The sequence below is a fragment of the Carica papaya genome, chromosome 6, assembly GCF_054855325.1.
Source record: "Carica papaya isolate Zhongbai chromosome 6, ASM5485532v1, whole genome shotgun sequence".
Lineage (NCBI taxonomy): Eukaryota > Viridiplantae > Streptophyta > Magnoliopsida > Brassicales > Caricaceae > Carica > Carica papaya.
In genome coordinates this window covers 36,573,913-36,587,206 of record NC_142314.1, presented here as the reverse complement: position 1 = coordinate 36,587,206, position 13,294 = coordinate 36,573,913, and the positions used below count along the sequence as shown (strand labels likewise).

The window sequence follows — 13,294 nt, the reverse complement described above, 5'->3', positions numbered from 1 at the left end:
TCCTAACGTAAGGCATACAAAAATGCACATTCATATGATCATGAATGCTGACACAAAAAATCACCTCTTTGGCTGTGTCGTAGAAGATTGTCATTATCTGTTTGAGTTGTGATTGGAATAGTATCCAGTAAACACCATCAGAAGGTAATGTCTGCTTGAAATTTATGACAATAATAGGACCTCTTCAGCTATGAGTTAGTCTTCTACGTGAATCCTCCTTGGGTGGTTGGCCCTCTGTTTCTCATCAATGCAGTGAGAATCTCACTGCCCAAGTCCTAGTTTCACTTCTACAGCCAAAGATCAAATAAAGCTCCTTCTGAAATGTTCAATTTAAGCATGACCAAAGGATTCCCACCGGTTGCTTAAGCATGTCACTCCTTTCCCGCTTAAGCATGACCGAAGGATTCTTACCTGTTGCAGAATGTACAATTTAAGTTACAACTAGTGTCAGCGAGTCTATCATTGCAGTTCTGATGAAATCCAAGTGGAAGGATTCCTTTCCCACTGCAGCAGAAAAGCAAGACTCACTATCTTATGCGGTTTCGAGCTCCTCAGCTTTCTAGCAGAAGAATGGAACCCAGTTTTGATGTCATTTTTAGTTCCTATAGCAGTCCCAATACGAAAATACCTTTGCAACCACGAAATATTGAATAATTTTCTTTTGTTTTGATGTAAACTACACGAATTTTTAAAAGAACAAACAATGTTGATTTAGTATTTCATGATTTGACTTGTCTCATCCTCTCCTTTTGAACCCTAACAACTACAATGGAGAAATGAAGAGATAAAAGAATTCCTAACAACTCATGTCACTCTGAGATACTGGCTACTAAATTTGTATTAACACTTATAAGCCTGATATTTGGAAGATTTCTGGTTGCACATCCAACGAACATCCTAGAACAGTCAGTTTTACGTAGCCAGCAGATCACGAGGAACGATATTTCTGCTCCTCATGTAGGTCAAGAACTGTCCAGGCAGCTCTTCCAGAAGAGCTTGAACAACAGAAATCTCCCCACCTGTCCAAGAAATAAATCGGGTTAAGTTTTTTGAAGGTAGATCAGAATGCAAGTGAAACAATAGAAAATTGAACAGAAACAAGTTAGAGTTCTAAAGATTTAGATATTTCAGATGCAGAAGTGATTCAAGTGAAAGCAAGAACCAAATGAAGATTTTGCAGAAGAATTGGGGGTAACTATACTCACTATTTACATCTCGCATTGGGACAAACTGTACGATATCTCGCGTAGCTACACGACCTGTAGAGCTCTCCAATCGACAACCATTATCAGCATCAAGGAGCTGGAAAGAGAAAATAATGAAAACTTTAACACAAAATCTCATCATCTGCTGTATGCTTAATATTTATTCCAACATCATTCTGAAAAGTAAGGGTATATATGTACCTCCATTTGTGTAAAATCTGCATCTCCCACACCAACAATAAGAATTGACAAGGGAAGATCAGAGGCCCTCACCAAAGCATTTTTGGTTTCTGTGATATCTGTTAGGACTCCATCCTAGAAAATAACTTGCCATTAAACAAAGATTGAAGAAAATGTAGAGAGAAATATATGGCATTAAAAGATGTCACACACACATATATAAGAATTGCTTACTGTGATTATAAGCAAGACAAAGTACTTGTGGGTGTTGGTTGAGAGAGATTTAGCAGCAATTTGAGCAGCCTTGTTTATGACTTGCCCAAATAAAGTTGGTCCTGCTAACCCAATGCTGTGTAAAGCACTAGAGTATGCAGCCATGATTCCTTCAACTCCTACAACCTGTTTAATGGCCGATTTACATATATAGTTTTATGATATCATTCTCCGGATAAATTATGACTAATGCCTACTAACCAAATGATTAAGATATAAGAGTTGAACTGAATGCAATGGAATTATAATACTTGGGAAAAATAATCACATCGATAGTTCAAATCTCTTTTTGTCTAAAAAGAAAAATATAGATGGTAACTCTCATCCTCTTACCTCAGAGCTATCTGATCTTCCATTCAAGTTAAAACAGTGTGATACCGTGCCATCAATCATCCTTCCTCCGAAACCCCAAGCTGGGAAATTTTTATCAGAATCGTAAAATTCAATAACCTCCCCAACCTCCATTATAGCCTGTAAGTATGTTGGTTAAAGCTTCTTTTAATCATTTGATAATGCTTTAATCAACCATAAAATTTATGTTTGGATGATTAAAAACAAGGTACTTCTTGTACTAATTTCAACCCCTCAAATCTTAATTTTCTTATCCCCAAGAATTTTCAGAAGCATTTGAATTTAAAAGAAAAAAAAAATGAGAACCTTGAGATCATGTTCATGAAATTAATCTATATATGACCACAAGTATGTTCGGAAAAAAAAAAAAAGAAAGTTAAGTCTTGCCTGTTGGTAGGAATTTAACGAGCCTGAAGGATCGATGTAGTGTAAAGAATCTGGATTTCGAGGATTCCCATTTGAACCTTGAAAAGAAAAAATTTACATCCATGTATTGCTATTAGAATCTTATGGTTCATAATTCGAATTTTAAGATTTGATTTGCTATAAGCACAAGCAGCTGCTGTCATCTGCTGTTACAGTACCCTATTGTCTACAAATTATGGTGTAACGTCTATTCTCGTTTGGGTATCAATTGGGTTGGCTCAGGTTCTGTCAAAGATGAGATTTGGTCTTGGAAGCACCTCAATGGACACTGCATTCTTGCTGATTCAATCCCTGTTACACTTATTTGGTCTGTGTGGAAAGTGAGGAATTGTAAAGCTTTCGAGGGGCTCGGTGACACTATGGGTTTTGATGTTTTGAAGAATAGATGGCTTAGTACCCTTAATTTTTTGCTTATGGATCATACTCCAGTTTATCTTGAGTCTTTCAGGAAAACTTTTGTATGGAGGACTAAGCTGTAAATAGCTTGTACATATTTCTCTTTTTCTGCACTCCCGGTGCTTATAGCAATACAATCTTACTACTTTTCATTCGAAAAAAAGAAAGATTTGATTTGATTCAGTAACAAAATGATTCAAATTTTCCTACGAGTAAATTGCAATCTACCGTGTATCATAGACAAATCTCGTAAATATTCTTTTAGTTGTCTACACTATTAACGTAAATTTCATAAAAAATTTAATTTTTAACTCTTTTCAAATCCCACAATACTTATACATAGCATGAAATTTTAGGTAATAAATTACGTACCAAACTTTACAATTCGCTTCCATTCATGATTCTTGATTCGAAAAACTTAGATTTCAATTCCCAAATCAAATTTCAAGTTGAACATCTACAGATAATAGGTGAAGAGATTATTTACCAGTAAAGTCAGCTGCAACCATAAAATTGAGCTTGAAGCCGCTGGAAATGTATTCGAGAAAACTGTGCTGTTCTTTCTCAACTATTCGATCCACGAACAGCTGACCCTTCAAAAACTATTATGCAAACAGATTAGTGAGGCTAGTCACAAAAAGTAGAAGCACGATACACAGTATATGAGGATATACATATGTATATATGTATCAAGTACAGATCTCAAAACCTTCTCAGAACCATGACGAGTAGATGGGAAAATGAAATTTGCACCAATGCTTTCATTGTGAAGTCTTTCAAGTTCCATAATTGACTTCTGAAGTTTTCTGAAGTCACAAAAATTTTAAAAGGAAATGTAAATTCATCAGGATAAACACCTTGATGATAAAATGTAAAGAACATAAAAGATTAAACGGCTGAATTTTAGCAAATACCCGAGTAATGCATGATTCCCATTGTTGTTGAAATCGAAACACTCGATTACTAATGGGTTCTCCTGTAAAAAAAAAAATTAAAAACAAGATTGACCCGAGTGACTTTTTCGTTCTCAATCTTTTTAAAAAAAATAAATGTTTACATATGTTCCGAGATATCAATAAGATCCTCAAAATTTTCTCTCACAAAAGTATAATATTCTATGTCTTGTTCAAATTTCGGTTCTACTAAATAAGAATCCGATTACAATGTACAAGCCGGGTAAAGATTTAAATGAAAATATTATTCAAACAATGTATCAGATATCCTATATACATAAATACTGTATAATTATATATAAATATGGGAAGCTTGCCTTGCTTCCAAATTGCTGCATCGTCAAAGACACAGGCTTCCAAGTTGGATTCAAGTTATTGTTCACCACCTCAGTCTTGCATATTGGAATGGCAACACCATTCTCAGTAATTCTTGATATTCTTAAGAAAGGATCCTAAGAGAATACATCAAACAGAAAATTAATATGAGATTGTTGAAAAAAAATTATATATATATATATATGAATGTATACATGTACTTACACTCTTAGAGAACAAATCCTTGTTATCCAAGTTAGTGCAACGAAACATTATCTCAACAATACTTTTAGAAGCAAATGTTTCCTCAGCATGGACAGTGAGCTTCCCTAAATTCCTCGAACCACAGGGCCCGTGTTTGTCAAGGAGATCTAGGGTTAACGTCTGATTTTTTCTCGTTACAATCTACTAAAATTCAACATACTACTAACGTAAATCAGTATGAACGATAGAAAGATTATCGAATAAATAATTAATTGAAATTTTTCTCAATAAATTTAATCTTTAACCGGAGATAGTTGACCATAATATGGTATAATTCGAGTCGTGTTAAATATACCAGTAATTGCAACTTACCTCCGAAAGTACACAACTGGCTTCTCCCAGAAATTCTTGATCCTCCAGCTTCAATGTCTGCTAATTAAGCAAAAACAAATTAACAGATAACACTTTTTAATTAAAAAAATTTGCAGTTTCATCAGTTTTAATACCTGTTAAGAAAGATCAGTAAAGGAGAAAATTTTATACATACCTTGACTGGTAAATTATGATATCGGGTATCCACGTCGTACACACGAAAACTGAGAAGAGATGATTGGTGATTAAACTTGAAATTATAAGACATATAAAATATGTATATACACATATAAATATGAGATAAATTATCAAATTAACTCTTAAAATTCGCCACTTATTACAATTGGATTCTTAACCTTTTTTTTTTATTCGTGAAATTTTATATTTGCTTCAAGCGTTAAATTAATTTAATTAATTAGTTAAAGTTATTACTTTTTAAAGCATAAAAACATAATCCAACTATTTTAACTTTTTTTCACTAAGAAAATAGGAAAAAAAAAAACTAAGTATTTGAAATGAATTAATACATAAGGGACCAAATTGTAAGAATAAAAAAATATTATGGGCTAAATTGTAATAAATAACAAATTTTGGACTAATTTGTTAATTATGTATATATATATATATATACATATAAAGCAGATAAAAAGAAACTAGAAAGGAAGTGGAGTAGCTTACAGTAATGTCTGAAGAGACTCAAAGTGAAAAGCAACTGTAATCTTTTGAATCCAACAAGGATTGAGATTGTTTAGTATGACTTCTGTACGGCCAATTTCCTCTACTATCCCATCTCTTTTCTTCAAATACATAATTGTTATCGGATCGCTCTGCAACAAGAAATTATATGTGTGTATATATATATATATATATATATATATGTATGTATCACCAAACAGCAGCACTATGTGTTTCATTATTAACTTCCATTGAATGTGTAAATATATGTATATATGTTTATCTATTTATGTATTGTCAGTTTCTTCTATTATACTCTCTTTTCTTTAAATACATAATTGTCATTGGATCACTCTGCTACAAGAAATTACGTGTGTATATATATATATATATATATATATACATATGTATCACCAAACAATACTATATATCTTTTTATTAATTTTTACTGAATGTATACATATATGTATATATGTCTATTTACATGTGTATATATATATATATATATATATATGTATTACCAAACAGCACTATATATCTCGTTATTAACTTTCACTGAATATATACATATGTGTATATATGTCTATTTATTTATCTATAGTCAATTTTCTCTACTATTCTTTTTTTTTCTTTAAATACTTAATTATCGTTAGATCACTCTGCAACAATAAATTACATGTATATATATATACATATATATGTATTACCAAACAGCACTATATATCTCATTATTAACTTTCACTTAATGTTTACATATAGTATATATATATATATATTTATTTATCTATCGTTTATTTCATCTATTAATTATCTCACTTCTTTTTTTTTTAATACATAATTGTCATTAAATCATTCTGTAATAAAAAATTATATATGTGCATATGTATATATATATCATCAAACAGTATTATATATCTCATTATTAATTTTCACTGAATGTATACATATATGTATATATATATATATATTTATTTATTTATATATGTTTACCATCGATGAGAACACACCTTTGAGGTGACATCACGATCAATTAGATTGGAAGCAGATAAAGATAGCTGCAGTACACATAAGTAATCACATAAATAATATATATATATATATATACGCATTATGCATATGCATGAAGACTAATTATCAATTAGAAAGCTACGCATACATACACACACACACACACACACATATACATATATACGTTTACGTGATATTGTCTACTTTGTAATATCATATGTCACTATAGACGTAGTCTAAGGTGACAAGGTCATAGGAAAAACACCCCGTCAAAAAAAATATATATATATATAGATATATTATATGCTAATCCAATATATATATATATATATATATATTATATGTATCATCTTTCCTTCTTTACGGTCATTAATTATAAATTTACAAGAAAGTAAAATTTCCATGCATGCATGACTTAGTTTCCTTCCAAGTCACCTTAGAATTTGCTCTCCATATATATATATATATAAAAACACCCCGTCAAAATATATATATATATATATATATATATATTATATGCTAATCCATATGTATCATCTTTCCTTCTTTATGGTCATTAATTATAAATTTACAAGAAAGTAAAGTTTCCACGCATGCATGACTTAGTTTCCTTCCAAGTCACCTTAGAATTTGCTCTCCTTATATATATATATATATAAACACAGACACATTTATATTATATATATATATATATATTATATTGGAAGTAGCTATAAGTCAACTTCTGGTCACAGTCAGCATATCACTAAAGCAAACAAATTTTAATGCGTACAAGTAATTACTTCATTCTTTCCACAAAATCCAAGAAAACGTTTCTCCTCCTCTTCATTTCATATAATATATATACACGCATGACGGGTATATATATATATATATATATACACATATATGTAAATGTATGTATGTATGTAGAATTACTTGTCAAAATATATAAATCAAGTTTAGATTTTTTATAAAAAAAACATGTAAGTTGTGATAGGCAGCATTGTGAAATAAAAAATGAGAGACATGACAATAAAACTAAAAAATTAACAGAGTATGGAAGAGTTAGTGCAGATTTTAAATATATATACATATATATATATATCGCGAATTTAGAACGAATTTGAATTTTAGCATTCAAATGCGGATTTGGATTTGAATTTTTCAAAAAATTATTTGAAATTCTTAAATCTGATTTGGAGTTTTTCGAAAGTTTTTAGAATTATTAAATCCACTCAGGATTTAGGGTTTAAGACATATTCGACTGTCAATATTCAAATTACGAATTAGGGTTCGAGTTTAGGCCCGCTGCAAATCCGATCAATTGCTAGGTTTGATGTCTACAGGGTAATTATAATTTTTCATGTGATTTTAGAAAATAGTACGTCAAATAATTTCTTTTATAGAATATTGCAAAATTCTCAGGGAATGACATTGATACATATAGGTTATGTATATATATGTGTATATATATATACTGTATGGATAATTGAGTACCTCAATTTGGGAGAAAAGAGGAAGTTGACCGCGAGATCTGAAGAAAAAATCAACTGCTTCATTGCAGGCTGCATTGTTTCCACATGCAGTCTTGTCATGGATTCCTCCTACTCCAATCGCCTGTTGTCCTCCTCTCACATCACCTGATAAACACCCTCCCATTTTCTCGGCTCCCAAACAAAAATTCACTCAAACTTTCTCAGCCAGATTTTCTAGGATTTCTCGGCTCCAAAATCAAATAAAATTCTCCCCCGATTCGCGTAATCTGTATATCTGATTGACCATCCACACAATGCGTATGTACATATATATATATACATATATATAATTCTCTCCTGGTTCGCGTAGTTGTCTTTCGGAGAAGCAGAGAGGAAATTCTGTGCCACAATTGACTCCCTTTTGTGTAGTATTTACAGGTTTTTTAGGTGGTCAGATTTGGAGTCTTTGAGAAGACGGTTGTTTGTTTCTCGGGAAAAACCTAGCGTGCATCTACCAAAATCATGAACATTCAAAACAATACAATTCCCATCTATATTTATATATATATATATATATCTGTGAAAGAAACGTCGTACGTGGATTGGATAAGACACGTAGAAAATGTAAATTGTCGTGAAATTTATGATCCAAATTAATTAAATAATTTTATAAATACATGAAGAACTTCCTGCTTAAAACAAAACGTGTATCAATGGAGAACCACCAACTTTTGCACTATATATCATAAATATATACTGAGGAATATCACCATGTATATATATATATATATGTATACTACATGTTGTATATTATATATCTTGTATTATATATATATATATATAATCATATATTTAACAATGCTATACGCATTTACTTCTGCATTCACACTTTTCACAGTAGCTAAATAAGCTTCCATGACAATGGTATTAATAACAGTATTTTAGAAGTCAGATTACCTGTAGACAAATCCATTCCGGAGCATAATACGACATCGTTTCATAAAAAAGGAGAACATGATCAGAGATGAAAAATTACTTTCATTACTCCCTGTGATAAGATAAACCCTAATCCATGAAAATAAACCAAGTCATCGATCCTCGGCGACAGCGTAAATATATAGCAAATAAAAATGCCAAACCATCCAACGAAAGACCAAATTATACACGACCGACAGTGTTCCTAATTCAATTATGTAAACTAATCAGACATTACAGGGATCAGCCTTGGCCGAATTCAAGGCAACAATTTCAGTTCCGACATTCATCTAATCACACAAAATTAAGAACAAAATTATATTAAACTGCAATTACTGGAAAACACAGACCATCTCTTCTAATCATGCTCATAAGTCCAGAAATTATCCCCTAACAAAAGTAAAGCATTCAAAGGCAACAGAAAGATAATTGCATGTTCAGCCAGGATTTCCGCCTAGATCTTAGTATCCCTCATTTTTGTTTTTTTCAGATAAAAGTATGATCGTAGCTCCCTCGATATAGATCATAGCTTCTAATGCAGGCTGAGGGTTAAACTCTATTCGCCCAACTCGAGACATCTTGCCTGTAAAACAATAAGTTTTAATAAGCCAGCACGGTTGCCACTCAAGTATCTAATATCGGCAAGATGAAAAATCAATAGTTCTTTAAGCTGTCTCGTAGTTTCTTAAGCCAGCAAGGTTGCCGCTGAAGCATCTAACAAAGCAAAGAGCATGAAAATAAGATAGGAAAAAGAGTCATCACTGAAATGATTTTCATGTCCGAGGTTTGAGCTTTGATGGAAAGTAGGACACTAAGATCAAGCGAGAAACCCAGACCACCAAGTCAACGGAAGGATACAGATGGACCAGCAAAAGAATATCGAGATGAAACTGGTGGAAGGCCTTCATCTGGCTTGGTCACCTGATAATGATGCACCTGGTTATAGTCAGATAAAGCATCAGCAGCATATGTTGAATATAACCTATCCACAGGACCAGGTCCTCTCCTTTCTAAGAGATCAGAGTCGTCCACGTAACTTTCTCGCCTCAGTGGCGGTAGAAATGGATCTGTGGAGGATACATTTGCAGCTCTAGGCGATTGCAATGCAAGTCTAGCACCCCGATCGTATGTCCCATACTCTCTCTCAGTCAAGTAGAGAGGATCTGAGCGAATGGCTTCTCTATACAGGGGATCAGGGTGTCTTGGAAGGATGTCTCGATCATAATCCCTTGCATAAGGGTCTGAAGTAGATGAAATATGTTGCGGAGGAGTCAAATTTCTTCTATCTCCCTTCAGACCATAAGTTCGGTACTCCTTTTCAGTCAGAAATAAATCCCGACGTGGCACCTCTTCTCTCCGCATAGGTGGCACCTCTTCTCTCTGCATAGGTGGCACCTCTTCTCTCCGTAGAGGTGCCACCTCCTGATATGCCATTCGTTGATCCCTCTCATGAATCGACAGAGGATCATTTCGTGCTCCACTATTTGCATAACGGTCTCGACCGGGTCTCTCCCTAGTTCTATCATAGACTTTCCTGTCATTTGCTCCTACCACTGGGGGAGTTCGTACAGGCAGTGCAGTTGAGTAGAGTGCAGCTGGTCGGAAAAGTGCCATTAGCTTCCTAGCCTGAAAGACATTTTGCAGTTCATCACTACAAAACACTTAAAACAATGATCATGAAGTTGCTATAGAGACCATGCATTTACCTCTCGCTCAGTTAGTTCAGTCTTGAATTTATTATTGTTGGTGTAATTTTCCTTCATTGCTTTTTTGAATACGTTCTCAGGCAGCGGATAACAATCTGTGTGTACAGTGAACCTCACCTGGGGACGGAAAAAGACACCATCAGCATATGGCTCTAGTAGAAAAGAAAAAACAAATGATCATCAAGACAAGTGAATGGCAATAAACAGCCACCTGGGCAGGAAAAGATCCACCAAAAGCTTTTGGCTCAAGTTTCATGCCACCCGAAGATGATGCCTTGTATATTCCATACATAAGCTTGAGATCATAATCATAGAGAAACAGCTTAACACCAGGTTTGACAGCCATAACAATATCTTTTTTGTTCACTGGTACGCCCATAACGCGATAATGAAAACAATCGGGCTTGGTTTTTGCATTGCACATGAAGATCAATCCACCAAGCCTCTCTTCCGTTTTCTCATTCTGTGATTTCTTTTCTTTGTCAACATGTTTTTCTTCATTCTTTTTGTCCCTCTCAGACCTAGCATCATCCTTGGCTTCTTTTCCCTTTTCATCACTTTGAGGTAAACTGTTTTTACTCTTTGATGCACCATTCTTTCCTCTGTTCCTCTTCCTGAGTCTTCTATTACTGGATGTCCCAATCTTTTCTTGGTTTGCTTCCAACTGCTTGCTCTTCTCAATAAGTGCAGCTTCATTCTCATCCTTCTGTTGGTTTTCTTCTCCCAGATTTAATTCCTTATCAGTCTTTTCTTCAATGCTTCCACCTTCTTTCTTTTCCTCTAATACACTCTCACTATCCTTTTTGACATTCTCTGGATCCTTAGAGGCATCTTCATCATTCTTAGCTTTTACTACCTTTTTCACTACCTTTTTTGTAGCAGACTTTGCAATTTTAGATTTGGCCTTCAGGGACTTTGATGTTTGTTTTCCAGATGATTCTGACTTTGTTAAGGGTTCTGCAACATTTTCATCTCCCTGCTTCTTTTCTTCTTCCATATTCTGCTCAACCACTGAAAGTCCAAGCCACAATCCCTGCAAACAATAACCAAAATAACTATGAAATGATTTTTCATCTCTCTTCTGTTCATCGATCATCAGATAGATATTAAAAGGAAATTAAAGAGTAGAAATCCCACTTTGGGTCCAAACCAATACTATTGATATAGAGGTAAATTCAAAAAAGCATCACTACGATGACAAAGATATCAACTGCTAGCCTATATCCCCAAAAGGTCCCACAGATTATCAATCTGGAGGTACATTATGAACCAAAAAGATGCATACTAAATTAGCTTTACACTCAACATCAGTTTTTCTGACAATATCTGCTAAACTTCAGATCTAAAGAAAAATTGCCCAACCGCTAGTCAAATTTCGCAGGCATATATTAAATGCGCATAACTGTGACAGAAAGATGGCATATCAATCATCATCTAACTAAAACTACAACTTCAACACCCAGATCCACCACTCTCCGGAACACCTCTGCTATCAGCCGTCACCATTTCACAAGAATGAGCTGTTTAAATCACTTCACTGTGCTGCATGGCATACTCTCATTTCCTAAGGATCTCAAATTTGCACTAGAACCATTCAAGTAAATTGGGGACAAGGAAAAAAAAAAACTGAGGCAAAGAGATAGGTAACAAATACAAGCAATTACACCTCACGTTTCCTGTGCACCAGTACTCACCAAAGCAAACTGAAAATTGCTACAATTTCATTATGCTATTAAAATTAGAAGATTCAATATCATGTGTTAAATAGGCGGTTAGAAATTTAACAATGCACAGAAGACTAGTCCTTCAGCAATACAGAAGGCAGAGAACTTCTAAACTTAAACTAGTAACAAAAATGCTAACCTAACCAAACTACAAGAAGAGAACCCACAGCAAACCCGTAGACGAATAAGACTCACAGAACATAAACTACAGCCCGTGTGAAGCAATTCAGAAAATCCAAAATGTGTAAATGTAACAAAAGCTCCACTCATACTTCATTTCCAAGCAGGGATAATCAACTAATTTTAAGAAATGAAAGCATATTAAACGCACTGAACTAAGAAGAAAGAAAACTAGAAGCACAGAAATTATCCAACCCTAGAAAGTTCCCTTCTCCTTTTTCACCAACTCGAGCTCAACCAGATTAAACCAAACCAAAATCGAAAAAAAAAAAATAGAAAACAAAAACATATAAATAATCGCGTGTTTATTAAAAACTGCTTGCACCATCTAAAAGACATCTCCTAAGTTATTTTCCACCGGCAACCAAACAAATCCGACAAGACTCATTCCAATACCTAAAACAGGAGACCTAAGATGAGAGCAGAAAAACATCATCGATAACGAAAACGAGTAAATTGAAGAAAGAACGTGAAGCATCGGGCGAGAGAGATCCGAAACAAAATAGAGTACCTGTCAGTGACGAAGATAATTTGGTAAAATGAGAGAAAAGAAATTCCCCACAAACAAGAGTCACGATGAGACTCGTAGCTTCCGTTCCTCTCCGCTGCAAGAATCTACAGGTTTAGGTTATGTATCAGAGCTTTGTTCAAAATGAGATGGAAGGGCATTTGTCTGCTGACTAATTTATTTGACGATAATGGCCTTCCATTGAAGGATCAAATTTTACCAAAATTCCCTTTCCTCTGCGTCCCTTAAAACGCATGTCGTTTTGAACAGTTTGTTTTGGAAATTTTTTATTAAATATCCTTCTTCCAAGTTCTTTTTTTCCAAACAATGAAAAAAACCAAAGTATAAAATTTTAAGAATTTATTTATAAAAAAAATAAAATAAAA

At 33.7% G+C, this 13,294-nt stretch overlaps 2 protein-coding genes across 2 annotated transcripts; both read right to left on the bottom strand.

Moving 5' to 3' along the window:
- Nucleotides 1-644: 644 nt before the first annotated feature.
- BON3 (Calcium-dependent phospholipid-binding Copine family protein) lies at nucleotides 645-8,374 on the bottom strand. Its single transcript, XM_088206220.1, has 16 exons — nucleotides 7,838-8,374; nucleotides 6,358-6,405; nucleotides 5,354-5,502; nucleotides 4,851-4,899; nucleotides 4,676-4,732; nucleotides 4,325-4,504; nucleotides 4,102-4,236; nucleotides 3,746-3,807; nucleotides 3,541-3,637; nucleotides 3,319-3,433; nucleotides 2,397-2,473; nucleotides 1,992-2,129; nucleotides 1,620-1,784; nucleotides 1,407-1,520; nucleotides 1,206-1,302; nucleotides 645-1,019 (listed from the first exon to the last, which is right to left on the bottom strand). Exons 1-16 carry the CDS (start codon nucleotides 7,997-7,999, stop codon nucleotides 913-915), a joined length of 1,752 nt encoding a protein of 583 aa, XP_088062346.1. The 5' UTR covers nucleotides 8,000-8,374; the 3' UTR covers nucleotides 645-912.
- Nucleotides 8,375-8,894: 520 nt separating this feature from the next.
- Nucleotides 8,895-13,114, bottom strand: LOC110821577 (uncharacterized). Its single transcript, XM_088206221.1, has 4 exons — nucleotides 12,912-13,114; nucleotides 10,708-11,529; nucleotides 10,497-10,613; nucleotides 8,895-10,416 (listed from the first exon to the last, which is right to left on the bottom strand). Exons 2-4 carry the CDS (start codon nucleotides 11,491-11,493, stop codon nucleotides 9,634-9,636), a joined length of 1,686 nt encoding a protein of 561 aa, XP_088062347.1. The 5' UTR covers nucleotides 11,494-11,529; nucleotides 12,912-13,114; the 3' UTR covers nucleotides 8,895-9,633.
- Between the last annotated feature and the right edge of the window lie 180 nt (nucleotides 13,115-13,294).

What these genes read in the sequence shown, in the direction of transcription:
- BON3 (XM_088206220.1), bottom strand. Translation starts at nt 7,999, where the DNA reads ATGGGAGGGTGTTTATCAGGTGATGTGAGAGGAGGACAACAGGCGATT. An exon ending in GAAGATCAGATAGCTCTGAG is followed by an intron (nt 1,785 to 1,991) that starts GTAAGAGGATGA and finishes GCCATTAAACAG; the next exon opens with GTTGTAGGAGTTGAAGGAAT. An exon ending in CAGATTTTACACAAATGGAG is followed by an intron (nt 1,303 to 1,406) that starts GTACATATATAC and finishes TTCTCTTTCCAG; the next exon opens with CTCCTTGATGCTGATAATGG.
- LOC110821577 (XM_088206221.1), bottom strand. Translation starts at nt 11,493, where the DNA reads ATGGAAGAAGAAAAGAAGCAGGGAGATGAAAATGTTGCAGAACCCTTA. An exon ending in GTGGATCTTTTCCTGCCCAG is followed by an intron (nt 10,614 to 10,707) that starts GTGGCTGTTTAT and finishes TTCCGTCCCCAG; the next exon opens with GTGAGGTTCACTGTACACAC. An exon ending in CTGAACTAACTGAGCGAGAG is followed by an intron (nt 10,417 to 10,496) that starts GTAAATGCATGG and finishes AATGTCTTTCAG; the next exon opens with GCTAGGAAGCTAATGGCACT.